The following is a 26,163-nucleotide window of genomic DNA, read 5'->3' on the forward strand; positions in this document are numbered from 1 at the left end:
AGATGGAGGAAAGGTGGTAGCACTGAGAGACTTCACTTTTTTGGCTCCAAAACTGCAGATGGTGAGTGCAGCCATGAAATTAAAAGACGCTTACTCCTTGGAAGGAAAGCTATGACCAACCTAGACAGCATATTAAAAAGCAGAGACATTACTTTGCCGACAAAGATCCGTCTAGTTAAGGCTATAGTTTTTCCAGTAGTCGTGTATGGATGTGAGAGTTGGACCATAAAGAAAGCTGAGCACCAAAGAATTGAAGCTTTTGAACTGTGGTGTTGGAGAAGACTCTTGAGAGTCCTTGGACTGCAAGGAGATCCAACCAGTCCATCCTAAAGGAAATCAGTCCTGAATATTCATTGGAAAGACTGATGCTGAAGCTGAAGCTCCAATACTTTGACCACTTGGTGCGAAGATCGACTCATTGGAAAAGACCCTGATGCTGGGAAAGACTGAAGGTAAAAGGAGAAGAGGGCAGCAAAGGATGAGATGGTTGGATGGCCACCAGTTCAACGGACATGAATCTGAGCACACCCTGGGAGACAGTGAAGGACAGGGGAGCCTGGTAGGTACAGTCCATGGGGTGGCAAAGAGTTGGACACCACTTAGCAACTGAGCAACAACAAAAATTAACCAAAAAATATATACATATATATCACAGAAGACCACTGAGATTTGGAGAATTGGGTCTACGAGCTGTAATGAGAGCCTTTCCAAGTCCTCTGGTCAGTGACCCAAAGCTGCTGAATCACTAGTTCTCAGCAGTGCCTCTGTCTTGCACTGGGGAGCTGATTCTAGAGACTAGACCGAGGGCCTGGGAGGAGCCAAGCAACACCAAACAGGGCTGAGTAGGCTGTTGAACACAGTATCATCCAGTCGTCTGAGAAGAGAAAGCAATTGCCTGAGAGTTGTGCAGGACACCAGGCAGGCCCCGGGGCTGTGACAACGCCAGGACCGTGAGGCCGTGTGTGCACGGGGCCCGGGGCACAGAGCGGAGCCCAGGACACGGAGCAGCCAGAACCGGAGCAACGGCGCTTCCTCCGGGAAGTGTGAGCTTCCTGAGAAAGAACCTGGACTCGGGGGTGAAGGACGGGCAGGGAGAGGCCTGAGGGTGAGCACCGGAGCTTCACATGCAGAAATACTGACGGCGTGCGAGAATCACGGGACAGAACACGGCTATTATAAGCTAATACGATGCAAACTCTGTATCTCAGAAACTGGGAGGAACCTCAGGGGGCCATGCCCTCATTTTTCAAAACTCAATATATGTTAAAGAAAAAAAAACATGACTCTGATATTTTTTTATGGTATCAAGGATCTCTTTTATTTAATTAATTTTTTTTTCTCATTTTGGCTGGACCACTCAGCAAGCCGGAACTTAATTCCCTGACCAGGGTTCGAAATGGCAGCTCCTGCAGTGGAAGCATGGAGTCTTAACCGCTGGACTGACAGGGAAGTCCCAACATCAAACTTTTTAAAGCTTTATCGGACTCTTTAGGGGCTTTCCTGGTAGCTCTGAGGGTAAAGAGTCTGCCTGCAATGCAGGAGACCCAGGTTCAATCCCTGGGTCAGGAAGATCCCCTGGAGAAGGAAATGGCAAACCACTCCAGTATTCTTGCCTGGAAAATCCCATGGATGGAGAAGCCTGGTAGGCTACAGCCCATGGGGTCACAAAGAGTTGGACACAACTGAGCGACTTCACTTTTTTCAGAACTGATGTCACGAGGTGAAGCATTTATATGGAGCCCTACAGCTCCTTCAGATTCAGTTTGTTCTTTCCACGAATGCTTCAGTCAGTCAGTCAGTTCAGTCGCTCAGTCGTGTCTGACTCTTTGCGGACCCCATGAACTGCAGCACGCCAGGCCTCCCTGGCCATCACCAACTTCTGGAGTTCACTCAAACTCATGTCCATCGAGTCGGTGATGCCATCCAGTCATCTCATCCTCTCTCGTCCCCTTCTCCTCCTGCCCCCAATCCCTCCCAGCATCAGAGTCTTTTCCAATGAGTCAACTCTTCACATCAGGTGGCCAAAGTATGGGAATTTCAGCTTTAGCATCATTCCTTCCAAAGAACACCCAGGACTAATCTCCTTTAGGATGGACGGGTTGGATCTCCTTGCAGTCCAAGGGACTCTCAAGAGTCTTCTCCAGCACCACAGTTCAAAAGCATCAATTCTTCGGCGCTCAGCTTTCTTCACAGTCCAACTCTCACATCCATACATGACCACTGGAAAAACCATAGCCTGACTGGACAGACCTTTGTTGGCAAAGTGATGTCTCTGCTTTTGAATATGCTATCTAGGTTGGTTATAACTTTTCTTCCAAGGAGTAAGCATCTTTTAATTTCATGGCTGCAGTCACCATCTGCAGTGATTTTGGAGCCCCCAAAAATAAAGTCTGACACTGTTTCCACTGTTTCCCCATCTATTTGCCATGAAGTGATGGGACCACATGCCATGATCTTAGTTTTCTGAATGTTGAGCTTTAAGCCAACTTTTTCACTCTCCTCTTTCACTTTCATCAAGAGGCTTTTGAGTTCCTCTTCACTTTCTGCCATAAGGGTGGTGTCATCTGCATATCTGAGGTTATTGATATTTCTCCTGGCAATCTTGATTCCAGCTTGTGCTTCTTCCAACCCAGCATTTCTCATGATGTACTCGGCATATAAGTTAAATAAGCAGGGTGACAATATACAGCCTTGATGTACTCCTTTTCCTATTTGGAACCAGTCTGTTGTTCCATGTCCAGTTCTAACTGTTGCTTCCTGACCTGCATAAAGGTTTTTCAAGAGGCAGGTCCTGTGGTCTGGTATTCCCATCTCTGGAAGAATTTTCCACAGTTTATTATTATTATCCACGCAGTCAAAGGCTTTAGCATAGTCAATAAAGCAGAAATAGATGTATTTCTGGAACTTTCTTGCTTTTTCCATGATCCAGCGGATGTTGGTAATTTGATTGCTGCTTCCTCTGCCTTTTCTCAAACCAGCTTGAACATCTGGAAGTTCATGGTTCATGTATTGCTGAAGCCTAGCTTGGAGAATTTTGAGCATTACTTTACTAGCGTGTGAGATGAGTGCAATTGTGTGGTAGTTTGAGCATTCTTTGGCATTGCCTTTCTTTGGGATTGGAATGAAAACTGACCTTTTCCAGTCCTGTGGCCACTGCTGAGTTTTCCAAATTTGCTGCCATATGGAGTGCAGCACTTTCACAGCATCATCTTCCAGGATATGAAGTAGCTCAACTGGAATTTCATCACCTCCACTAGCTTTGTTCATAGTGATGCTTTCTAAGGCCCACTTGACTTCACATTCCAGGATATCTGGCTCTAGGTGAGTGATCACACCATCGTGATTATCTTGGTCATGAAGATCTTTTTTGTACAGTTCTTCTGTGTATTCTTGCCACCTCTTCTTAATATCTTCTGCTTCTGTTAGGTCCATACCCTTTCTGTCCTTTATCGAGCTCATCTTTGCATGAAATGTTCCCTTGGTATCTCTAATTTTCTTGAAGAGATCTCTAGTCTTTCCCATTCTGTTGTTTTCCTCTATTTCTTTGCATTGGTTGCTGAGGAAGGCTTTCTTATCTCTCCTTGCTATTCTTTGGAACTCTGCATTCAGATGCTTCTATCTTTCCTTTTCTCCTTCGCTTTTCGCTTCTCTTCTTTTCACAGCTATTTGTAAGGCCTCCCCAGACAGCCACTTTGCTTTTTTGCATTTCTTTTCCATGGGGATGGTCTTGATCCTTGTCTCCTGTACAATGTCATGAACCTCAGTCCATAGTTCATCAGGCACTCCATCTATCAGATCTAGGCCCTTAAATCTATTTCTCACTTCCACTGTATAATCATAAGGGATTTGATTTAGGTCATACCTGAATGGTCTAGTGGTTTTCCCTACTTTCTTCAATTTCAGTCTGAATTTGGCAATAAGGAGTTCATGATCTGAGCCACAGTCAGCTCCTGGTCTTGTTTTTGCTGACTGTATAGAGCTTCTCGATCTTTGGCTGCAAAGAATATAATCAATCTGATTTCGGTGTTAACCATCTGGTGATGTCCACGTGTAGAGTCTTCTCTTGTGTTGTTGAAAGAGGGTGTTTGCTATGACCAGTGTGTTCTCTTGGCAAAACTCTATTAGTCTTTGCCCTGCCTCATTCCGTGTTCCAAGGCCAAATTTGCCTGTTACTCCAGGTGTTTCTTGACTTCCTACTTTTGCATTCCAGTCCCCTATAATGAAAAGGACATCTTTTTTGGGTGTTAGTTCTAAAAGTTCTTGTAGGTCTTCATAGAACTGTGCAACTTCAGCTTCTTCAGTGTTACTGGTTGAGGCATAGACTTGGATTACTGTGATATTGAATGGTTTGCCTTGGAAACGAACAGAGATCATTCTGTCGTTTTTGAGACTGCATCGAAGTACTGCATTTCGGTGCAGTATGAATGCTTATTACTAGTTTATTTTCTAAACAGAGCACTGCTATCCAACAGAAACATATGCAAGCTGCATGTTACTTTAAAATGTGTAGTAGCTGTATTAAAAGAGAAAAAGTTAATTTTAATTATTAAGAGTGAAGTTAATTTTAATAATATATTTTGTTCAACTCAATATATCTCAAATATTATCAATTTAACAAGTAATCAGTATTTTTAAGTTGAGATATTTTTACATCGGTTTTCATGTTAATTTTTCTAAATCCAGTCTGTTCTTTGTACTTGTAGCACATCTTGATTCACACCTCCCATGATTCAAGAAGTCAAGCAGCCACATGTGGCTATTGGCTACTGTACTGAACAGGAGTAGTAAGCACTGCTTATACAAGGATGTCTGCTCCTCTTTAAATCAGTCTGTGTCCCTAGAGAGATGTCTAGAGTGATTATCACTGGAGTGAATGAGAGGAATCTCTGAATGATAACATTTGGAATAATTTTTAAGCTCTCATCTTTAAAGTTTGAATTCTATTGAGCAGAATCATTTCCTATTACTTTTAGAAAAAATGAACTCTTGTATAAACTATAGAAAAAATATATATGTCAGGATATTAATAGCAATTATTTCTGAGAGGTAAAAGCATTCAGTATACATTGAATTTCTTTACTGCATACTTTAAGTTTCTAAGAAATAAAAAAGTAAAATGGGGTTCAGAGTCCTAGATTTAAATCTGTGTGTCACCCTGTGACTTTGGCCCTGGATTTAATCTCAGCAGTGGGGGGATGGTAATTCTAAGAAAGGCTCTGACAGGTAAGTCGAGGACCCTCTCGCTGCACCGCTCCACCCTGCTCCTCACCACCAGCCTCACCCTCTGCCGCTGCCCTCCGCCGGCCTCTGGAAACAGCACACAGAGCGGAATCCCCGGGCCAGAGAGCAGACAAGAGACCGCGGCCCCCTGCGCCACCGCGGCCCCCTGCGTCTCTTTCTAGGTGCGGGGCCGGGGCACGTTAGCTCACTTCTCGAAGCATCTGCTTCCCCCCTGGATGAGAAGGCCACACTGCGACCTGCAGGGCTGCAGGATGGAGCCGATGAGCGCTCAGGAGCAGCGGCTGCGGCCTGGAGGGCCACCGCGCTCAGCTGGGCCTCGGAGGAGGAGCGGCCCGGGCTGGCGGACAAGAGGAGGAGGACAGGCCAGGCGCGGGGACAGCCTGCCTAAGAAAGGCGCGCAGGCCAGCTGCCTTTGCCTTGAGCAAAGTGCCCAGAGACCCGGGTGGTGTGAGGAGACCAGCTGGGCTCAGAACTCAGCGCCTCCCGGTCCCCGCTCCCCAGCCCCGCCACCGCGGGTGATGTCCAAACCCTTCAGCCTGGGACAAGGCCCTGGCACGTTCTCCCCACGGCCCGCCAGGTTCGGTCCTCAGGCCTTCGGGGGCTCTGGGTGCTGAGGACGCGCTGGCGGCGCCTCGTCCCCGCTGACCTCCTCCAAGGCCCCGCCCGAGCCTCCCCGGCTGCCCGGCCTCTCCTGGACCGCACGGGGAGGCCTGAAGAACCCGCAGTAAGTGAAGTAACTCAGTAACGGCAGAGGCGTGTGGAGCGCCCCCTCGGAGTTGGCCTGTCCCTGCCTTTGGCAGCGTCTGCCAGGCACCCCGGAATACTTGGCCTCCCCTGCTTCCTTTAGATCAGAGTGCCCCGGGCTCACCAGTGCACACAGCCTCCCGGGCTGCAGGGAGCTGCTGCGTGGGCAGTGACAGCTGCCAGGACACGCGAGCATCACGGCCGGGCCCGAGAGGGGACGAGCTTGCGTCCATGCCCGCTGCACCCCCACCAGCTGCTCGGAAGGGAGACAGGCACCTGCCCAGAGCACCAGGCGGAGCCAGCTTCTGTGGGTGGTGACGGCAAGGCACAGGAAGCCTTGGTCTCCGACACCCACGAGCAGCCACCGAGCCCTGGACGCTGCTCACGACCAGCTGGGACACAAGAGAGAAACATTAACTTTCGCCTTGTTCTGCTCCAGTCACTGTTACTCTGACCTTTGTTACAGTGGCCAGACTTGTATCCCGGCTAGATCTCCCAAACACAGAACAGGCTTTCCGTTGAGAACCATTATCTGAGAAAACTTGGCCACATCCATCCCCAAGATGACTGCTTTCTAAACAGAACTCCACAGAAGCCAGCTGAGGGCTTTGGTAGAGCGCCTTGAATCTTCACCTCTCCTGTTTCGTGGGTCTCGACTTCCCTGTGCTTGTGCTCGCTTAGTTGCTCAGTCGTGTCGGACTCTGCAACTCTCTGGACTCTAGCCCACCAGGCTGTAATCTGTCCATGGGATTTTTCAGGCAAGAATACTGGAGTGGGTTGCCCTCTCCTCCTCCAGGGGATCTTCCCAACCCAGGGATAGAATCCCATTGCAGGCAGATTCTTTACCCACTGAACCACTTGGGAAGTCCCTTTTACTTCCTAGGCTTGCAAAAATGTTTCTGTAAACAAAGAGCTGCACAGCTGAAGGGGTAAAAACTAGTCCCCAGTACTGGGTAGGGTCTGCGTCCTTGGTGTTCACTGATCTCCTGACGCTGGGGCAAGTCCCCAGAGTCTCGATGCAAAGACGTGAAGAGAGCCCTGCGCTCCAGAGCAGTGGGGAGGGGCCCAGGCAGGGGTCTAGCTGAGAGAAGAGGCTGTCCTTAGGGTTACAAGACCGTGTCCCTCATTTCAGGCTTTCCAGGTGGCGCTAGTGGTAAAGAACCCGCCTGCCAATGCAGGAGACATAAGAGATGAGGGTTCAACCCCTGGGTCAGGAAGGTCCCCTGGAAGAGGGCCTGGCAACCCACTCCAGTATTCTTGCCTGGAGAATCCCATGGACAGAGGAGTGGGTTCCAACAAAGACGTGTATAGCCCTGGCTGGGTGGAGGAGGAGACAAAGCCTTCACCAAGTGTGTTACGGGCATTTATTTGCAAGGAGGAAAATGTGTGGAAAGGCGTTCTGGGCAGAAGGAACAGAACATGCAAAGGTGCGACACAGCCCAGCTGCTTGGGGAAACTCCAAGAGCTGAACCATGAAGGGAGGGGAGAATGGGTGGGTGGTGGGGAGGGGGTCTCCTGTTAGGTAGGCGAGGATCAGTTCCTCAGTTCTAGAAGGAGCTGCACATTCTGGACAAAGAGAAAAATTCAATTTGAAAGATAGCACGGCGGCTACAAAACCATTTTGAAATTTTTTAAATTTCCAGGTTATAATTAATCTCCTGGGCAAATTTAAGTTTTCTTGGCTTGCCTTTCAAAAAGGTGACTTCCTTGCCCCTCACTCTCCCCATGAGGAAGGCAGAAATCTTACAAGTATCAACCAGCTCATGCTGGAGATGTTATGCAGAAATTACGAGGCCAGAGGCTGCAAGGCTCAGTCCTAGTGATGGAGGAGGCTCCTGGGTGCTGGCCAAGGACCCACGGCTTCCCGATCAGAATCCACTATCGACAAAAGAAACAGACGGCCCTGACCCAGTGGTCATGGCCCAACCGTGTGTCCCACTACACGCCAGGGTGATGATGCACAAGGGAGAAAGCTACCTCGGGACACACAAGAAAATTAATTCCCACTGGATTAAAGAATTAAATACAGAATAAAGGAGGATCAAAATGTTAAAAACAGACTTTCCCTTACAGACAAGATGGACAAAATTTACCCTTCCATCTGAAAAAACCACAAAATCAATAGTTTACATTAAAAAAATAGTTTTCAAGACATTGGACATCAGGCAACAGAGGAAAGTGATCCCCGAGGACTGGACAGCAAGCAAGACGCTCCCCACGGCTGCCTGGAGAGCCTCCCAGTCGCGACCCAGAATCCTGATCCGAAAGACTTCCGTCTCCCCCACGGGCTACTCACACAGCGGGAGCTGGGCGGGGCAGGGGGACTGCAGAGTGGGCTGCGGCGTGCTCCCCGGGGCGTGCTCCCTGGGGCGTGCTCCCCGGGGCGTGCTCCCGGGCGGGGAGCCCAGGAGCACGACGTGAGAAACAGCCTCGGCCTCGGACGGCCTGGGCCTGAAGGCTTGCTCCTCTCTTCCCAGCTGTGCGGCACTGGGCAGGTTGCTAGCCTCTCTGAGCCTTAGTTTTCTCACCTTTGGCAACTGTGAGGACTAGAGATGGTGTACGTGACGCATATAGTGCCGAGCAGGTGCTGACTAAGTGTCTGTTACCAGCTCTATTTTTTTTTCCATTTATTTAGGACTTACTATTTCCCAGGACGGTTACGCTGGATCCACCCGGGCTACAGAGCTCTCCGAGACACGGTCCCTGCGCTCGGGAGGCCCACAGTCCAGCCGGCGTCGCAGACACTGAGCAGCGTCCGTCACCGGCCGAGCCGCCCCGCGCCAAACGCCGGTCGTGCGCTGGCGTCCGCATCGCCCCGGGTCCTGCAGACGCCGCCCGACGCGGAGCCCGCCACCACCTCCGGCTCCGGTGGGGAGTCGGCCTAAGAGGAGCAGCGATGTCCAAGGGCCCCCCGAGTCCGTCTGTCCTGGAGCGGGGCCGCGAAGCCGGGCTGGGCCTGCCGGGTCTCCCGGCACAAACCGAGCGGACGTCGGCTTCAGGCACGGGGGCCCGGCTTCCTCCGCAGCCCCGACCGAGCGGGGACAGGAGTTTCCAGGTCCTCTCCTGCTCCCCCGGGTAGTCTTGCATGACCAAAGGGAGGCGGGGAAGGGGCCAGGAGTCCTTTCACGTTTCCCGGGCAGGCGGCTTGAGGGCTTTGAGGCGGCAGAAACCGGCTCCCCAGTGATGTAAACAGAGAAGAAGCCTGAAGCCAAACAGAGACCATTCCCCAGGGCCCTCACCTCGAAGAGCCTGGGGAATTGGCCCCTGGAGGGTTCTGGTTCCGACCAGCCCACGCTCCGGCGGCCTCAGCCCCCGGGGAGCCACGGAAGCCCCTGCCCCTTCCTCATAGCTTCCCTCTGCGGGGCGAACAGCTGCAGCAAGAGATTTGATCCGATGGGGAAGAAAAGACATCAGCCTTCCACTCTGCTCCAAGGAGCGCTTGATATCAACGCAAAAAATGTCAACCGCTCAGTTTCTATGTCAATAGGAAGGCATTAGATCTATTCAAACTACTCCTGCCGTGACTCAGATCCAAGAGGAAAAACAGCCCTACAGAAGGAGGAACTGGTTTGTCCCCTTTGTTACTGGGCAAGGATGGCCAGGCTCCTACCTCTCAGGCTGCATGTGACCTCCGTGAACCCCAGCCCCTCTCAGTGGCCTCCTGTAAACTATGGGGACCTTAACGCTCGCAGCATCTGGGATCCTCCTGCCTCCCAAAGCCTGTTAACAGGAAAACAGAGACCATCAGATGGTGTTGGAAGGAGTGGACATTGACGTGTCTGCAGAGAGCAGTTCAGCAACAGCTGAAACACCCGCAGAACAACATGCGTTCCCGCACCACCCGACCCAGAAACTCCAGCTTCAGAAACTCTCCCATGGGTGCACGCACTCCTAGCACAAAGAGGTCCATGTAAGAACGCTCACTGCAGGCGGCCTTCATGGCAAAGGGCGGTGACAGGGGTCCTGTTAAATGAGTGGCGGTGGACCCGGGCAGTGGGACAGGCGGTGTCCAATAAACAAAGGGAACAGATGCAAATACTCACAGTAGCCTGATCGCACAAACTGCCCCAGGCCCTTCCTCGTGTCTGCCTGAATCTGCACACTTCGTGGCCTTCCCCTGGACCCCGGGCACGTGTCTGCCTGGATCTGCACGCTTCATGGCCTTCCCGTGGACCCTGGGCATGGCCACGCAACTCGCTCCAACTGATACGACAGGAGCCAATGCGATGCACAGAAGCTCAAAAGGAGCTCACTCCCTTCCACCTCCATGTTGCTGCAACGCAACCACTGGGAGAACGTGCTTAGCTGGTCTGGACCCAGGAGGCTGCAAGGCCACAGGCAACAGTGTCCCTCAGCTGGCCCCCAGCCGCTGAGGCAGGAGCAAGGTTTGGCAAGCCCAGAGTCATGAGAAATAATGAAAGAGGTTGTTTTAAGACACTAAGCGTTCCACTGGTGACAGATAACAGCTCAAAGACAGACAAAATACGGAGTACCATGTGTCAGTACTGCGTGTGAGAGCTGGAGCCGGACGGCAGACCCTCTAGCACATGCACAGGTACACGGAGCGCTTCCGATGGGACCCCCAGGAAGGACACAACCGTGGCCATGTCGGGGGCAGGGAGTGAGAGGACAGGGAGACACGCAGGGAAGCAGCCGCTTGCACTGTGTCCCCTCTGAACAATTTGACTCTAAGGACCACTTACATCTGTCATCCTCGCAAAGCATGACTCAGTCATTTCAAATGAAAACACACGGCCATGTTACACTGAACTCTGAATCGAGAGTGGCGGGTCCTGTCCCCCACGGAGGGTTTCCCCGACCTCGTGCACCAGCTAAGCACACAGATGTCTTGAGTCCGCAGCTGTGAGAGGCAGTCTCCCCCTCTCCCAGGCCGCCAGCCCCTCTCACTCACACTCCAGCATCCTTCCGGGGCCTGACTCCCCAGAGGGCGCCTGACGGCTGGGCCTGCCTCCCTCTCTGCCAGAGCCCCCTGCAGTGTCTAAGCACCTTTTGGGGTCCCCTGGGAGAAGCCCCCCAGCTCCCGGAGCTGAAGGTGTTTAAAACAGGACCCAGTGTCTGCACTGAGCTCACACCTGCCGACGCTAGGGGCACAGGGCAGGCCTCAAGACAGGAGACGCCTCTGCCCCGGAGAGCTGTGTCTGCACAGAGATGAGACAAAGCAGAGAAAGGCCCAACGGCCGTGAGAGGCGCACACAGAGAGGGCGGGGCGGCGTCACGGGGAGCGTGTTCACGGCCACCCGAAACCAGGTCAGAGCAGGAGCCCTGGAGAAGCAGACGCCTGGCGTGAATGACGGGAAGCCTGCCATGCAGACGGCTGAGGGGATAGCATCCTCTCGGAGCCTGGTGTAACTTGGAGGTAAAGTAAGCCAGACTAGCTAATGGAAAGGACTGGATGTACAGCAGAGAGGACGGTAGCCCCACACCCCAATGAAGCCAGCGCATCCTAACTTCTGGAGCTTGTGGAATGTCAGCATGCATGGCAGAGGGGATTTTGCAGATGTGATTAAGTTAAGGATCCTGAGATAGGAGGATTATCCTGGATCACCTGGGCGGGCCCTTGGGAGAGAGAGGCAGGCGGGTCAGAGTCAGAGGGGAGACATGCTGACCGGCGCAGAGACGGAGAGGCTGCAGGACACTGAACCGCCGGTTTCAGAGGCGAAGGCGGGGCCCCGAGCCAAGAGCATGGCAGCGCGCAGAGGCGGGAGACAGCTCCTCCCGGGGCTCCCAGAAGGGACGTGGCCCGAGGGGACCCATCCCCTGCTTCTGGCCTCCAGAACCCTGAAAGAACAAATGTGCGTGGATTGATGTCGGGATACCTGTGACAACTCGTTACAGGAGCAACAGGAAACTAACACACGCGGGTTGAGGGAAGGAAAGGACAGGATTCAAGACCCTTTCTGGATCTTAGATGGCATGATAACGCGGACCGAGGCACCACTTTGCATTTACTGAGTAAGGAAGAACATTCCCACAAGCTCTGTGTTAACCAGGCTAAAGGGCATTTGATATCCAAGTAGAGAAATCAAGTCAGTGGATGAAGGAAGGGGGATGAGGGGTCAAAGCTGGGGGAGGCTGTGGAGGAAGGCGCAGAAAGAGACCAAGATAGAAGTCACTGGAAAGAGGGCGTGGTTGGGTGGGTCAGAGCAGCCGGAATTCAGGAAGACGAGAGCATCAACATAACCACAACACTTGGCCACGTGGAGGTAACACTGGAAGGCTACCTTGACACGAGACGGCTCGGGGAACCAGGGAGGGCAGAGCAGATGAGGAAAGGCCGTGATCAGACAGCGATGAGAGGGCGGCTCTGACAGGGAGTCTAGGGACAAGTGCATCCCACAGGGCACGGTCCAGAGGAGCAGACAGAGAAGACGGGCCCAGGGGGCGGAGAGAGGCCTGCAGAGGCCGGTCTAGGGGGCAGGGGCGGGAGGGGCTCAGGGCAGAGGCCAGGGGGCTGCAGGCCTTGGAAGAACGGGGTCCGTGACACCAGGAAGGGGGAGAGTGGGTCTCCTTACAGGGAGGAGACCAGCGGCTCCCCTACTCAATTCTGTTTCCTCAACCAGAATGAGGACAGGCCAGGAGCGAGGGATAGAGCAGCCTGGCGGGCTGCAGGCCACGGGGTTGCCGAGAGCCAGACGTGACTCGTCAACTGAACGGCAGGAGCGAGGAGTGGGAGCGTGGCCTTCGGAGGCCGCTCAGGGCCCAAGCAGAGCAGAAGCACCTGGGGGACGTGCTGGGAGGGGAGGCAGAGCTGCTGCTGGAGGAGGGCGGTGCCTCTGAGGCCACTGGCCACCAAGCCACATGGTCAGCAAGGCCACAGCATTTCCCCGCCAGACTCACAGGAAGGTGGGGCTGGGCCGAACCAGTGGGGTGGGGAAGAGAAGGGCACACACCTCAACTAGAAAACACGGATCGGATGCCCTGACCTGTTTCAAATCCAAGACGGGTCATGTCATGTTCTTGCTGCTGTTCAGTCGCCCAGTCGTGTCTGACACTTTGTGACCCTGTGGACTGCAGCACTCCAGGCCCAAAATGCTGGAGCTTCAGCTTCAGCATCAGTCCTTCCAGTGAATATTCAGGGTTGATCTCCCTTAAGATGGACTGGTTGGATCTCCTTGCTGTCCAAGGGGCTCTCAGGAGTCTTCTCCAGCACCACAGTTCAAAGGCATCAATTCTGTGGTGCTCTGCCTTCTTTATGGTCCAGTTCTCACAGCCGTATGTGACCACTGGGAAGACCACAGCCTTGACTATGTGGCCCTTTGTCGGCAGAGAAACGTCTCTGCTTTCAGCACGCTCTCTAGGTTTGTCATGGCTTTCCCGCGGAGAAGCAAGCGCCTCCTGATCCCAGGGCTGCAGTCACCGTCTGCAGTGATTCTGGAGCCCGGGAAGAGGAAATCTGTCACTGTTTCAGTGTCCCCCTTCTATTTGCCTGCAGTGATGGGACCAGATGCCGTGATCTGTTTTTTTAATATTTAGTCAGATCGTCCTCCCTCACCTCAAGCCCTGCACTGGCTCCCCCGTCACCCAAAGTGAAGGCTAAGATCTTTGTGCCGATGACTCATCAGACGCTGAGATCCTGGTAACGCATCACCTGTGCCCTTACCTCCACCCCCAGGTGCCTGGTCAGTCAGGCCGTGACACTCACGGGGACGAGACCTACCCCCGCCCCAGGCCCCCGCTCTGCACCTTCTCTGCTTAAACCATGGCCGGCTCAGGGCTCAGCCTCACGGAACTCCTCCTGACATCCAAGGCACACGAGGCAAAGACAAGGCCTGGAGGAGGCTGGCGGAAACGGCGTCCGGGAAAGCCTCGGGCATCCGAGGGCAGGCTTCGTGCCAAAGCCTCCCGTGTGCACAACATGAGGCTGGAGCACAGGCTGGGCATACAGACCACGGTCCACAGTGCAGGGAGAGTGAGGCTGGGCATAGAGACCACCCTCCACAGCGCTGGGAGAGTCAGGCTGGGCATGGAGACCACCGTCCACAGCGCAGGGAGAGTCAGGGTGGGCATAGGGACCACCGTCCACAGCGCTGGGAGAGTCAGGCTAGGCATGGATACCACCCTCCATGGCACAGGGAGTCAGGGTGGGCATAGAGACCACCCTCCATGGTGCTGGGAGAGTAAGGCTGGGCATAGAGACCACCCTCCACGGTGCTGGCAGAATGATGAGCATGCTAGACACACACACACACTCACACACACGCACACCTTCCCCTAGAGAAACCCCGTCTAAGGAGAGACAAGGCAGCCGGAAAGTCGCAAGTGGGGAGCTGGCCTGGCCTGTCCCCAGAGCTCAGCCAGGCAGGAAGTGAGTCCAGCAGGGAAGGGGGTGTTATCACAGCAGTGCAGGAGGCTTGGACATGCTCGCAGGAAGCCAGCCCCACATGACGCGTTAGCCATGTACCCTCATGGAATCCACAAGCTCCTCCTGCAGATCCAAGTACCCATTCGGTCCCCGCCTTCAAGGAGCAGCGTGCGCGGGGAAGGGGCACCACCCTCCTGTCCAGGGGTGTGCAAAGACCACCAGGGACTCCCAGGAAGGTGTCAGAAGCAAGCGAGGCGTGGGGGGCCTGGGGGCACTCTCCCCAGGTGAGATTCCTGGAAGAAGGTGACAGGGCACTACGGGCCTGTGCCAGGCCGTCTGCAAGGGCCGAGGAGGCCGCTTCTCCAGCGCCCAGGGCTCCACAGGGAGCCGACCCCCCGGCCCGGTGCCTGGCGGCCAGGAAGGGGCTGTGGCGTTCCCCACGGGTCCTGCACTTGGCAGCCCTTCCCCCAAGCAGTGCCATCTCACCAGCTGACCACCTGGAGAGAGAGATTGATCTGACCTCATGGGTGAGGGATGGCAGCCCCTCAAGGGGGCCCAGCGTGCGGCCTGGTGTGACGAGGAGGGGGGTCAGGGGCAGATGGGCACCTGGAGACCCTCCCTGGGGTGGGCCTTCTGGCAGGCGTCTGCCCTGCAGCTTCCCCAGAGAGGGGGAGGAGGCCCCTGTCCCCACAGCCTCCCATTGGCCCCTGGCAAGCCCAGTGCGCGGTCCGGGGAGGCTGAGAGGCAGCCATGAGGGGATGCTCCCTGCCTGCGGCCGCCACCGCCCTATGCCCGGGCCTGACCCCGTCTGCCCAGCCTCTGTGTACTGGACTCCGCAATCACTGTGTTCTGGGCCCTCGGGACGGGCTGGGACCCAGGCAGTGCTCAGTAGGTGCTTGATGAGTAAATACATCCAAGTTAACTCCTCCAGAGCAGAGGCCAAGTTGTTCACTTAGTAATTAGTTCAGGGAGGGGAGTTTGGGGGAGAATGGATACATGTACACTTGTGGCTGAGCCCCTCGCTGCTGACTGGAAACTGTCACGGCACGGTTAATGCGCTGGTTACGCGTGTGCACTCAGTAGCTCAGTCTTGTCTGTGTGACCCCGTGGACTGTAGCCTGCGAGGCTCCTCTGTCCATGGAATCCTCCAGACCAGAATACTGGAGTGGGTAGCCTTTCCCTCCTCCAGGGATCTTCCCAACCCAGAGAACCCAGGGATTGCAGGCCCGCATTGCAGGTGGATTCTTTACTGTCTGAACCACCAGGGAAGCCCTGGTGGCTATATCCCAATACAAAATAAAAGTTAAAAACAAAAAATTTGTTGGGTACCTGCTGTGGGCCAGCCACGTGACTGGTGCTTGGGGCACAGCAATGAACCGAAGATCCAAAGGCCGTGCCCCCCGGGGCGGCCAGGTTCTGCTGGAAGAGGAGGCCTGAAGCGCCCATCAGAGCTGGGCTGAGGCGCTCACCAGTCTGAGGCCCAGCAAGTCCCGGTGGCTGTCAGCTTCACGCCTCAGCCACGATTCAGGGCAACAGCAACCCTCCTCCAGCCCGCCGAGCACCTTGCTGTCATCTGTTACTGCTATCCTGCCCGCTCCCCCAACGCCCTGAAAAGGCCTAAGTATCTGGAACTTTCCACCCTCCCCCCACACCCAAACCTCATGATTCAGCCAGGCAGCTCCAGAGGGTGCTGATGCTGGAAACTTCAGTCTTATCTGCTCCTGAAAGCGACTGTCGAGATAAAGAGTGAGGCTCAGAGCAGCTCAGTGACTCACCCCAGGCCAGAGGAGCAGTAAGCGTCAGCCCAGGACTGAACCCGGATATAAACCAGGCAGTGCTTTCTCCTGCTCAAGGCTCCTCTCCTCTTTGCTAAGATACCCACATCCACCTCATGTGGTGACCCCCCGGCCCACTGCCCAGGACTGAGGGGGTCCCGGGACACAGGACGCCGCCCGCTGCTAAAGCCGGGAGCCGCTCAGGCCGACTGGAATGAGACCCCGCCCTACAGGCTCGCTCTGCCAGCCTCAGCCACTGCGCAGCCCCCAGGACCCCCGCTGCTCCCAGGAGCCCCTGTGATGCTGTCCGGTTCTGCCCAGCCCAGGTGACACCCGGCCCCACCCCAGACGATCCCGTGGGCTCAGGAAGCCCAGGGCTGCAGTCTCCTGGGTGCTGCTTAACAGCCTTGCTCCCCAAACCCTGCCCTGCCAAGACCTCTCAGAGCAGGAGCTGGGGCCCAGCCAGGTGCGAGTCAGCCTTTGACTTGGCCGCCCGGAGGCTGAATGGCTGCCCGAGCTGGAAGTGCCCTGAGCCAGTGACTAGCTTGTTCAGCCTCTTCTGGGGCAGCCCGCCCAGGGGAGGTGCTCCATAAATGATGAGAATCGTGGCTGAGGGCAGGGTCTTCCAGGCCTGATGATAAAGGCAGGTTTCCAGTCCGCATCTCGGCCCAAGAGAATCCCCACCCACAGGAGGGGTCTGGGATCCACAGTGTCCCGGCTCCCTTAACTCAGGGCTCCCCTGAGCGTGTCCACGGACCAGCACCATGGGCGTCACCCGCGGGCTTGTAAAGAGGGAAGCCTGGTCCCCTCCCTGGACGGGCTGCGTCAGTCACCAGGCGTGTCTAGGGGCCTTGCAATCTGCGTTCTAACACGCCAGCTTGGTGATTCTCTGATCTGAAAAGTTTAGAAAAACGCTAGTGTCGAATAATGGAACGAGAGTCACAGGCGGGCGAGAATCCTTCCGTGAACATCACGCCTCGGCCCACTTGTGCCTTGAGTGGGAATCACAACCCCAGCCGCACTCCCCTCGATTGTGACGATCAACTGGGATCCGTGTAAAAGTTCACGCTCGGAATCCAGCACACAGCAGAAGCTCAAGACATGCCTGTTCACTCTCCCTCCTTACCGGCACTGTTTCAACACTCATGGAGTCAGGAAAACTAAGGCTTCAGTGGCTCAAGTCATGTGCACAAGGTCACTCAGAGGGCAAAGGCCAGGAGACTCTGACTGCACGCAAGGCAGGCCCAGGAAAGGGCCAAACAGCGTGTGTTCCGCCTGGTTCCGGCCTCTCCACCTCCTGGTTCCGGCCTCTCCACCTCCTGGTTCTGGCCTCTCCACTGCTCTCTGCGCCCCATGAACGGCGACAGGCCTGGGGGGGCGTGCAGGGCGACGGCCCCGCCGTCAGGGTCCCTGGGGAGCGGCTGCCCTCTGCAGCCTACGGGGCACGCAGCTCACCTGCCTGCCAGACTCTGCTCGTCTTGGTGGCTGCAGGGAGTGGTTTTGAGAGAGACCCCTTCCCGTCTGCGGCAGCACAGATGGAGGTGGAGGGCGTGTGCTGCGTCCTACTCTGCGGCCCCGTGGGCTGCAGCCCGCCAGGCTCCCCTGTCCATGGGAAAGATACTGCAATGGGTTGCCGTTTCCTCCTCCCGGTGAAATAAGTCAGACAGAAAGACAAATAAGGGAATAAGATACTCCAGTATCTTTCCTGGGAAATCCCATGGACAGAGGAGCCTGGTGAGCTACAGTCCATGGGATTGCAGAGTTGGATACAACTGAGCCCCTAAGACACTACAGATAAAGAGAACAAACCAGTGATTACCAGGCTGGGGAAGTGCGCAAAGTCCTGGGCTCAAAGAGAGAGTCAAGGATGTGCTCTACAATGCAAGGCATGTAGTCAATGTTTTCTTATAACTGTAAATGGAAAATAACCTTTCTAAATTGTATAAAAATTCAAATTTAAAAAGAATAGCCTTTCCCTCTTCCTGGCCACTCAGATGGAAGAACTGGCTTTCACTCAAGGCAGAGGTCTGGAGGCCTCCAGGGCCTGCGGAGCCCACCTGCCCGAAGGCCCTTCCCGGGGCTGCTCCCTGGGTGAGAGAAGGGGGCGCCAGGCTGCAAGTGGTGACCAAACGCTGCGTCGACACGGCTTCTGCAGGAAGCTCGCCATCTCGCGTGGCAGGAAGCCCAGGGCAGGGCTGGCGGGGGGTGAGCGCCAGGGGCTCAGCAGTGCGACTTCCGCGTCCCACCCTCCGTGGGCCTCCCTCCTGGGCGGGGAGCTCCCTGCGCAAGACGGCCGCGGCTTTGGGGCAACAACGTCCAGGCCAGGACGCGGTAACGTTCTTCTTCCCGCTGGAGCATGTGTGACAACCTGCAGTGTGAAGACATCCCTCCTAGAAGCCCGTCGATGGCAAAGGCCTGTGACATCTCACGGGCTGGAGCTTGCTTGTCACAGAACAGTGAGAAGCGACAGACCGACCCCCAGGGGCCAAGGCCCAGCTCCTGTAAACTCAAGGCACCCAGAAGGGCTGAAGGAAATCAGGGCTCATTCAGGAAGGAGGAAATGGTGGAGGTGGCAAGCACTGGACTGCCAGCCAGGGGGCCTCTGGCCGGCCCGACTGCCCGACGCCAGTCCCCACGGAACAGCTCTCCCGGAGACAGGGTCGTCACTTGTTCCTTGGCCCTTTTGGAAGCCCTCGGCCGTTCGTCCTGAAGGGCCAGTTCCGATTAAGCAGGAGCCTCCCCATGTGAAAGTCTGTTCAACTGAGCACACCGGGCGCCGGCCACGGGGCTGACGGCTGTTCCAGGGGGCCGCGCGCTCTGCCCTCTGCAAGCACCGCCGGGAGGCCAGACGGCGCACACGCCTGGCAGGCCGTGGGGAGGGCCGGGGCCTGAGCTGGAAGGCGGGAGACGCTCGGAGGGCGACGGCCCCGCGAAGCACTGCCGGGCGCTCCTGGGCAGGCGGGAGGCGCTCGGGAGGGCGGGCCCCGCGGAGCACTGCCAGGCGCTCCTGGGCGTGTTTCGTTTTGTTCTCGGCTGGTCCTTCCAGCCACCCTCTCAGTCCAGCACTATCATTACGGGTTACAACCCTGTGTCTGTAATTTCCAAACTCCAGGCCTCTCTACAAAACAAAGCTCATTTTCGCTGTTAACTTATTGGGCAGTTAAACTGAACCAACACGAGGCTCTTTAGAGTGACGTTATCCCTTTGGCAATGACAATTGATATGTTTTGAAGCAGAAATCTTGATTGTTTCCCATGAAGTACTGTCCCTGACCCCACTAGGACTGGGGTCAGGGACCCCAGTCATGTAAGGTCTAGAATGGACAATACACGCTGAAAATTTCTGCAGCCTGAGACGCCCCTGGCCCCAAGTGCTGCAGAAGAGGAACCTTGGATATGCGTCTCCACTGTCTACTCGGGCCTTCCCCAGGTGGAGTTGCACTCTGACCCAGGTCCAGACCTCTGAGCCCGGCCGCTGCTGGATTCTGCCACTCCCGCGGGTGGCTAAGGAAGACTCCTCTCTCCCTGGATCCTTTCCTTCATCTATAACTGGGGGCGGGGGAGGTCGGACCAGATCAGTGGGTTTCAAGTGTGTGTGTTTGCTTGTTTGCTTCGTTTTTTAAGCACCTTAGCCCTTCCTTCAAAGGAAACTTAAAGGGAAAGAATAACTGCGCCAGTGAGTGCCGCCTGCCCAGAGGGCCGCCGGGGCGCTTCCACGACAGGACAGTGTGAATACTGACGTGTGCGGGTCTCACTCTGCGCTTGTCTTCTCAGAGGCGAAGGGCCCTTTCTGGGAGGGAAGGACGACGGGGGGGGGGGGGGGGGGGGAAACGCACGAGGATCTTGACGGACGGGAAGGCTTCCGACCTGCAGAGAGGCCCATGGAGCCCAACACCACGAGCTCCAGGGAGAGAGGAGCAGCTCGGGGAGGGCGGGGTCCGGGAGCCGAGTCAGCCGAGGGGAGGGGCGCCATGGCCGGGAGGGCAGGAGGGCATGATGGGCGGACGAGGGAACCCGCCCTCCTGATCGCCCCAGCCTGAGGCCCCCGCCCTAACGTCGGGGGCAGGGGGTCGGGGTGGAGGGAGCCCCCGGCTGAGCCACAAGGCCTCCTGCCCGGACCACAGCAACCACGAGCCCGGGCAGCTTAGAGCCACTGGCGCACTACCATCGGACAACTGCACCTTCCGGGTCCCAGAATCAGGACAGGCAGGCTTCCACAAAGGCACATGCTTCGGAGTACAGCAAGACAGACCTTCTGAAAGCGAGATGTGCCCCGGCCGTGGAGGGCCAGGAGGGGACTCTGCAGTCCCCTTCCCCTGGGTCTGGGGGGTGGACTTCAGAGAGTCGGGGACACCCCGGCATTCTCCTAAAGGCTAGGGCCACCTCCTCACCCCGCCGCAGGCTCTCAGCTGCACCTCGGCCTGGTTTCCGAAGAAGCTCCTCAGGCCGGCGGGGAGCCCCACTTCCCGTCCACCAACGCCTCCCCCTCTCTGGGAACACTCCAGGGGCCTGAGCGAGCACAGCCCGCCTCTGGAACAGGACGCCACAGTGCCACCCAGAGCCCCTGGGAAGCACAGGAACATCAGCAGTTGGCCTAGGCAAGACCCTCACTCCACCCGACGGCCTACACATGGTGACCAGACTTTGCCCCCTCTCCCCAGATACTCTTTATATCAGTTTGCTACCCGTCCATCACTAAGGGGTAATTAAAGGATCTCAAGATCACACCTAAGCAGAAGGGTGGTGGTTCCTTCCAGAAGACACACTCATTAGGGCCCAACTGTTCCCAGTGACCGAACTGTCTGAGCGGCTGAGAGTCCTGAGGGGCGGGGAGGCCTGTGCCGTCTGGGGGGTGCTCCGGAGTGACTGCCGTGTTCCTGGCCACGCAGGTGTCTGACTAGGCACTGCTCAGGAGTGTGTCTCAGGGTCTCTGCGCTTCTTCCCCAGCAGGGGAGACCCAGGACTGGCCAGCCTCGCCCAGAGGCAGGGGAGGGCGAACCCCGGTTCTGCAGGTACCACAACCCACTCCGTCCTCACTGCCACCGGCCGGAGCGGGAGTCATCAGCCCATCTCACTGAGGAGGAAAGCAGGCTCAGAAGGAGGGCGGCCACGCAGCCGCAGGCAGAGTCCGAATGAAGGGGGAGGCCGGATCACGGCCCTGGCTCACGGGAAGCGGGGGGCCGTCGGGAGGAGCAGGGAAGCGGGGGGCCGTCGGGAGGAGCAGGCAGCTGCGGGGGCCTCGGAGCCGGGCGGGGTGTGGGCCGAGAAGGGACCGATGCGCAGCCCTCCGAGTCCACCCGGCCCGGCCCCGCCCCAGCCCCGGCACTGCCCCCACGCTGCCCGCGCCCACCGACGCCGCCGGCCCGGGGGTCTGCGCTGGCGCCCGGCTCGCGCGGCCTCCCGCCTTCCAAGCGCTCTTGCCGGAACCCCGCAGGCCCGCACCGAGCTAGTTCCTCACGATGGAATGATCAGGACCGTGGTGCGGGGTGAGGCGGGAAGGGACTTCAGAGCTCTGTTTCCAGCCTGGCCCTGGCCCTAGCCCTTTTCTTCCGTATCTACCTCTTGGCAAAACTGTGAAACCAGTTTATCTCAAAGGAGACGCCGGAGCGGCTCTGAGAGGGGCCGCCGTCGCCCCCCTCCCGGGCGGGCAGCTCTGCCCCACGCAGACGCGCGGAGAGGACCGGCCTGCGGCCAGTGCGGCACTGAGGACCCCGACGCTTCTGCTCAGAGCCCCCTGTGGTTCCCACGTCGCTCGGAGGAAGCCTAGAGCGTGAGCCGTGACCTCTGAGGCCCCACCATCTGGCCCTGCCACCCTCGGCCCTTGAAGTCCCTTCCTTGGAGCGCACTCCAACGGTGGCGGAGCGCTTATCTCAGGCCGCCGCCCCGAGGCCCTTCCCCAGCTGCCCCACTGAAGCCAGCAGCCCGGGCCCCCACCCCATCGCAAAGCACATGTTCCCTTCCACTCTCTATTCTTCTGATACCACTTAACGCTGTCTGACAGCCCGCACGTTTCATTTCAGTTCAGTTCAGTCGCTCAGTCTTGTCCGACTCTTTGCAACCCCATGAATTGCAGCACGCCAGGCCTCCCTGTCCATCACCAACTCCCAGAGTTCACTCAAACTCACGTCCATCGAGTCAGTGATGCCATCCAGCCATCTCATCCTCTGTCGTCCCCTTCTCCTCCTGCCCCCAATCCCTCCCAGCATCAGAGTCTTTTCCAATGAGTCAACTCTTTGCATGAGGTGGCCAAAGTACTGGAGTTTCAGCTTCAGTATCATTCCTTCCAAAGAACACCCAGGGCTGATCTCCTATAGAATAGACTGATTGATTGGATCTCCTTGCAGTCCAAGGGACTCTCAAGAGTCTTCTCCAACACCACAGTTCAAAAGCATCAATTCTTCAGCGCTCAGCTTTCTTCACAGTCCAACTCTCACATCCATACATGACCACTGGAAAAACCATATCCTTGACTAGACAGACCTTTGTTGGCAAAGAAATGTCTCTGCTTTTCAATATGCTATCTAGGTTGGTCATAACTCTTCTTCTAAGGAGTAAGCGTCTTTTAATTTCATGGCTGCAGTCACCATCTGCAGTGATTTTGGAGTCCAAAAAAATAAAGTCTGACAGTGATTTTATTTATCATATATGGCACCCCTTCCCCCTTAGAAGGTGGGTGTCACATAGGAGCAGGGACGTTTGCCATTTTTGTCTGATTTGGTCACTGGTGTATCCTCAGGGACTCAAACATCGACAAGCACGTGGCAAGCACTCGGTGTGGAATGAATGAATCAGTGAATGAGTGAAGGGCCCGCCTACTAAGGCTCTGTGGCTCATCCTGGGAGCCTTTAGGCTCCTTTGAATCTCACAGCAACCCCTACAATAAGTCTTTTAATCCAAGATGAAAAAATGAATGCTCAGAGGGATTAGTAATTTGGCCAAGGTCACAGAGTTAGGAAGTGCCAGGCCCGGGACTCAGGCACCGGTCGGGCGGGTTCTGACGACAGTGCCCATTTCTGCCTGTGGTTGCTGTCAAGGTAACTGTCTCGGTATGACAAAGGTGACACTCACTCACTGTCCTTATTCCAAATAGCAAATGTTTTAGTTCACGGATTTTGCCAAATCTGTCCCAAATGTGAGGTCCATGTACCCAGGTGGGCCTGTTGCCCCCAAAGACAGGAAGAGGTCCCACGGCAGCCAAAGGGAAAGACCCTCCTTCAGACACTTCTCTGAACCCCAAAGGAGAGCCACAATAGTTCGATTTTGTTTCACCCTTTATCTTTGCTTTATTTTTTTAACCTTCCTGAGCGATGTCTTTGACCTTTTCTCGTCTGTGAGACCTTCTGCCATCAAAGACTGCTGTCTGCCGTGCAGTTCCTGGAGGCAGAAATCTCTCTCTTGAGTTTCCCCAAACCAAACGTGTACACAGACCCAAGGCCCACCGTGCGCTGTACGACCAGCTCCCCAGCGCCGACCCCAAGCCCCATTAGTGGCTATGCCTGAGACCATGGGGGCCAGGCCTTGGAAAAGGAGCCGAGCCTGGAGCCATGAGGGCAAGAGAGGCCCAAGTCCCGAAGTCCATCCACCCTCTCATTCCAAAGACCACCCTAGGCGGAGTCACCCACGGCTCCACCCACCATGCTCACATGACTGTTTCCTCAAATCTCTTCTCACTGTCTGAAGCTATCAGGCTTACTGCATTTGCTTACATCTGTCTCCCCAGAGGAGGCCGCACAGGAGGGCAGGAGCTGCTCACCATTGTCGACGCTTGGCACAGGTGGACATGCAAATATTGGTTGAACGAGTAAATAAAGCAGGAAACAGGTGGATTCTGAAGGAAAAAATCAGAGGCCTCCGAAATGAACCCGTTTAATCCAAAGATCAACCTGCCCTGACAGTATTATGTGCCACACAGCTGGGAAGTGACAAAGGAGACCCAGGACTGTCTAAATCCGAAGACACAAGAGAATGCTTCGGGTACAGGGAAGAGCCCTGATGCTGGGAAAAATGAAGGCAAAGGGAGGGGAGGGCAGCGGAGGCTGAGACGGTTAGACAGCGTCACTGACTCAGTGGACATGAATTTGAGCAAACTCCAGGAGACAGTGACAGACAGGGAAGCCTGGCATGCCCCAGTCCATGGGCGGTGACCCATACAGAGACGGCAAGGTCAGGCTGCCACTGGGGCCCAGGGAACCACCTTTTCCTTAAATGCTGATTTAATTGAGAAGAGTCAACATTTCCCACCATGCTGAGCCCAGGTAGCTCTGTGCTTCCACCGTGCCCCGGCATGATCACGGCACCAGCACCTGCCCAGGAAACACCTGCCCAGAGCCGGTACCGTAGCTGAGAGTGCGCAAAACCCCGTTCTCATTGTGAGGCACTAACACCGTAAAAGGCCCACACAAACCGCCCTTGAGGAGGGCACATGCCATCGCTCTCCACTTCTGGGCAGTTTGAGGTGAGACGGCTGAAAACAGGGGATGCCCTTTCTGAGAACAGTGTCATTCATTTATTTGTCCGGCTAGCGTGTGCTTGCCCAGCCTCAGGAAGCCAGAGACGAAACAGGACAAAACCTCTGCCCTCTTGCCAATCCATTGGTGCCTGTGGTTTTGACGGGCACGAAAAGCAAGCAAGTATTCAGGATACTTGCTTCCAAAACAAATAAGGCCACGTGGAGCTGTGCCTTTGGAAACGGGATTCTGGGTGCAGTTTTCAGTCCATCAGGTACAAGAACCAGTTGAGTCAACAGGGGTCCTAGACCAACCCCCAGGACCCAGGCTCTACTGCTTCGGGGCTCTGTCCCACCCCCTCTTCCTCTGGGCCCCGAGCCACTCACATACCCACCCCCATTTCCCAATTTCCCCATTTCCCAACATTCCTCGACCACATTCCCACCTCTCTGCACAACACTCTCCCTCTTGACGCCTCTGACTCTCTTTCTCCATGTTCCCGAACCTGACCTCCCTATACCCTCAGCTTGTACACGGTCGGGACCCCAGGACACACGTCTCAGCCTGCCTTCCACCACCCCACACATACCCCAACTCTGGGCTTCTACCTGGAGCCCTTCCATGCCATATGTTTACAAAGCGTGTGTCCCAGGGGTCTCGGTTCAGCAGCCCTCACTCGCAGGACTCCCCTAAAGCCGTCGTGACTCGGAGCACACCACCCGCGCAGCCTGGACCCCCGCTACATCCGCAGCCAAGTCCTGAGGACGCGCCCCCGCCCGTCACACCCGACTTCTCTGAAGCCCAGGCCGGCCCCCGACCCCGGGAACCTGGTGAGACTCGCACCCCGACTCGGCCGGGAGCCCGCCCTGCGCCGGGGTCCGGCGCCCCCACAAGCGCTCGGCCGCGGGTCCCCCGCCGATCGCGCGCCCCCACCCCGGCCCCGGAGGCCCCGGCCCCGCGCGCGCCCCCGGGCGCCGCGCCCCGCGAGCGGCGGGGGACCGGCCGGCGCCGGACGGAGGCCGCGGCGCCTACCGTGGGCGATGAGCTTGGCCGACAGCTGCCTCGCCAGCTCGGGGATCCGCTCCCACTGGCTCTCGGAGCGGCAGCGCTCGATCTCCGTCTCCAGCCGCGAGCCCGCCTTCCTGGTCGCCATCGCGGCCTGGCCGCCGGCGGTCGCCGCCTCCCTCCCCGCCCGGCTCCGCTCGGCTCGGCTCCGGCGCGGCGGGCGCGCCGCTCGGGGGGCGGAGGCGGCGGCCGGCGCGAGGAGCGCCCCTGCCGGCCAGGGCCGGAGCCGCCGCCGGGCCGGGCTGCGGGAGGCCGGGGCCGGGGGGCTGCGGCCCGGATCGGGGCGACCGCGGGGCCGGGCGGGGCTCAAGACCCGGGAGGGCGGCGCCGGGCCTGCGGAGGCAGCGACGAGGGCGGCGGTCCTGCAGACCCGCGGGCGCGGCGACCCTGGCGAAGGTCACGGAGCGGGCGGGACTGGGGCGCAGACGCTAAGGGGAGCCTGCCCTGGCGTGCCCTGGCTCTCAGGTCTGGGGGGCCGTCCCTCCGGGCCCGGCTGCGCTCCTGCCCCCGAGCAGGCCCCTTCTGCCCCGGGCGGCCTCCCGGCACCTGATCCCAGGCAGTGGAGACGC

The 26,163-nt window shown here is 56.8% G+C and overlaps 1 protein-coding gene across 6 annotated transcripts in view; it reads right to left on the bottom strand.

Annotated features, from left to right (window-relative positions):
- TTC7B (tetratricopeptide repeat domain 7B) overlaps window positions 1–25,754 on the bottom strand; it is a 275,490-nt gene extending 249,736 nt beyond the window's left edge. For 3 of the 6 annotated variants that reach the window (XM_070798024.1, XM_070798023.1, XM_070798022.1), the window contains exon 1: window positions 25,562–25,754. In XM_070798024.1, the coding sequence (XP_070654125.1) occupies window positions 25,562–25,682 (121 nt within the window). In that variant the 5' untranslated portion in view covers window positions 25,683–25,754. The remainder of the gene's footprint in view (window positions 1–25,561) is intronic. The other 3 variants (XM_070798026.1, XM_070798025.1, XM_070798027.1) reach the window with 2 other exon arrangements.
- Between the last annotated feature and the right edge of the window lie 409 nt (window positions 25,755–26,163).

The sequence above is a fragment of the Bos indicus genome, chromosome 10 (genome assembly GCF_029378745.1).
Source record: "Bos indicus isolate NIAB-ARS_2022 breed Sahiwal x Tharparkar chromosome 10, NIAB-ARS_B.indTharparkar_mat_pri_1.0, whole genome shotgun sequence".
NCBI lineage: Eukaryota > Metazoa > Chordata > Mammalia > Artiodactyla > Bovidae > Bos > Bos indicus.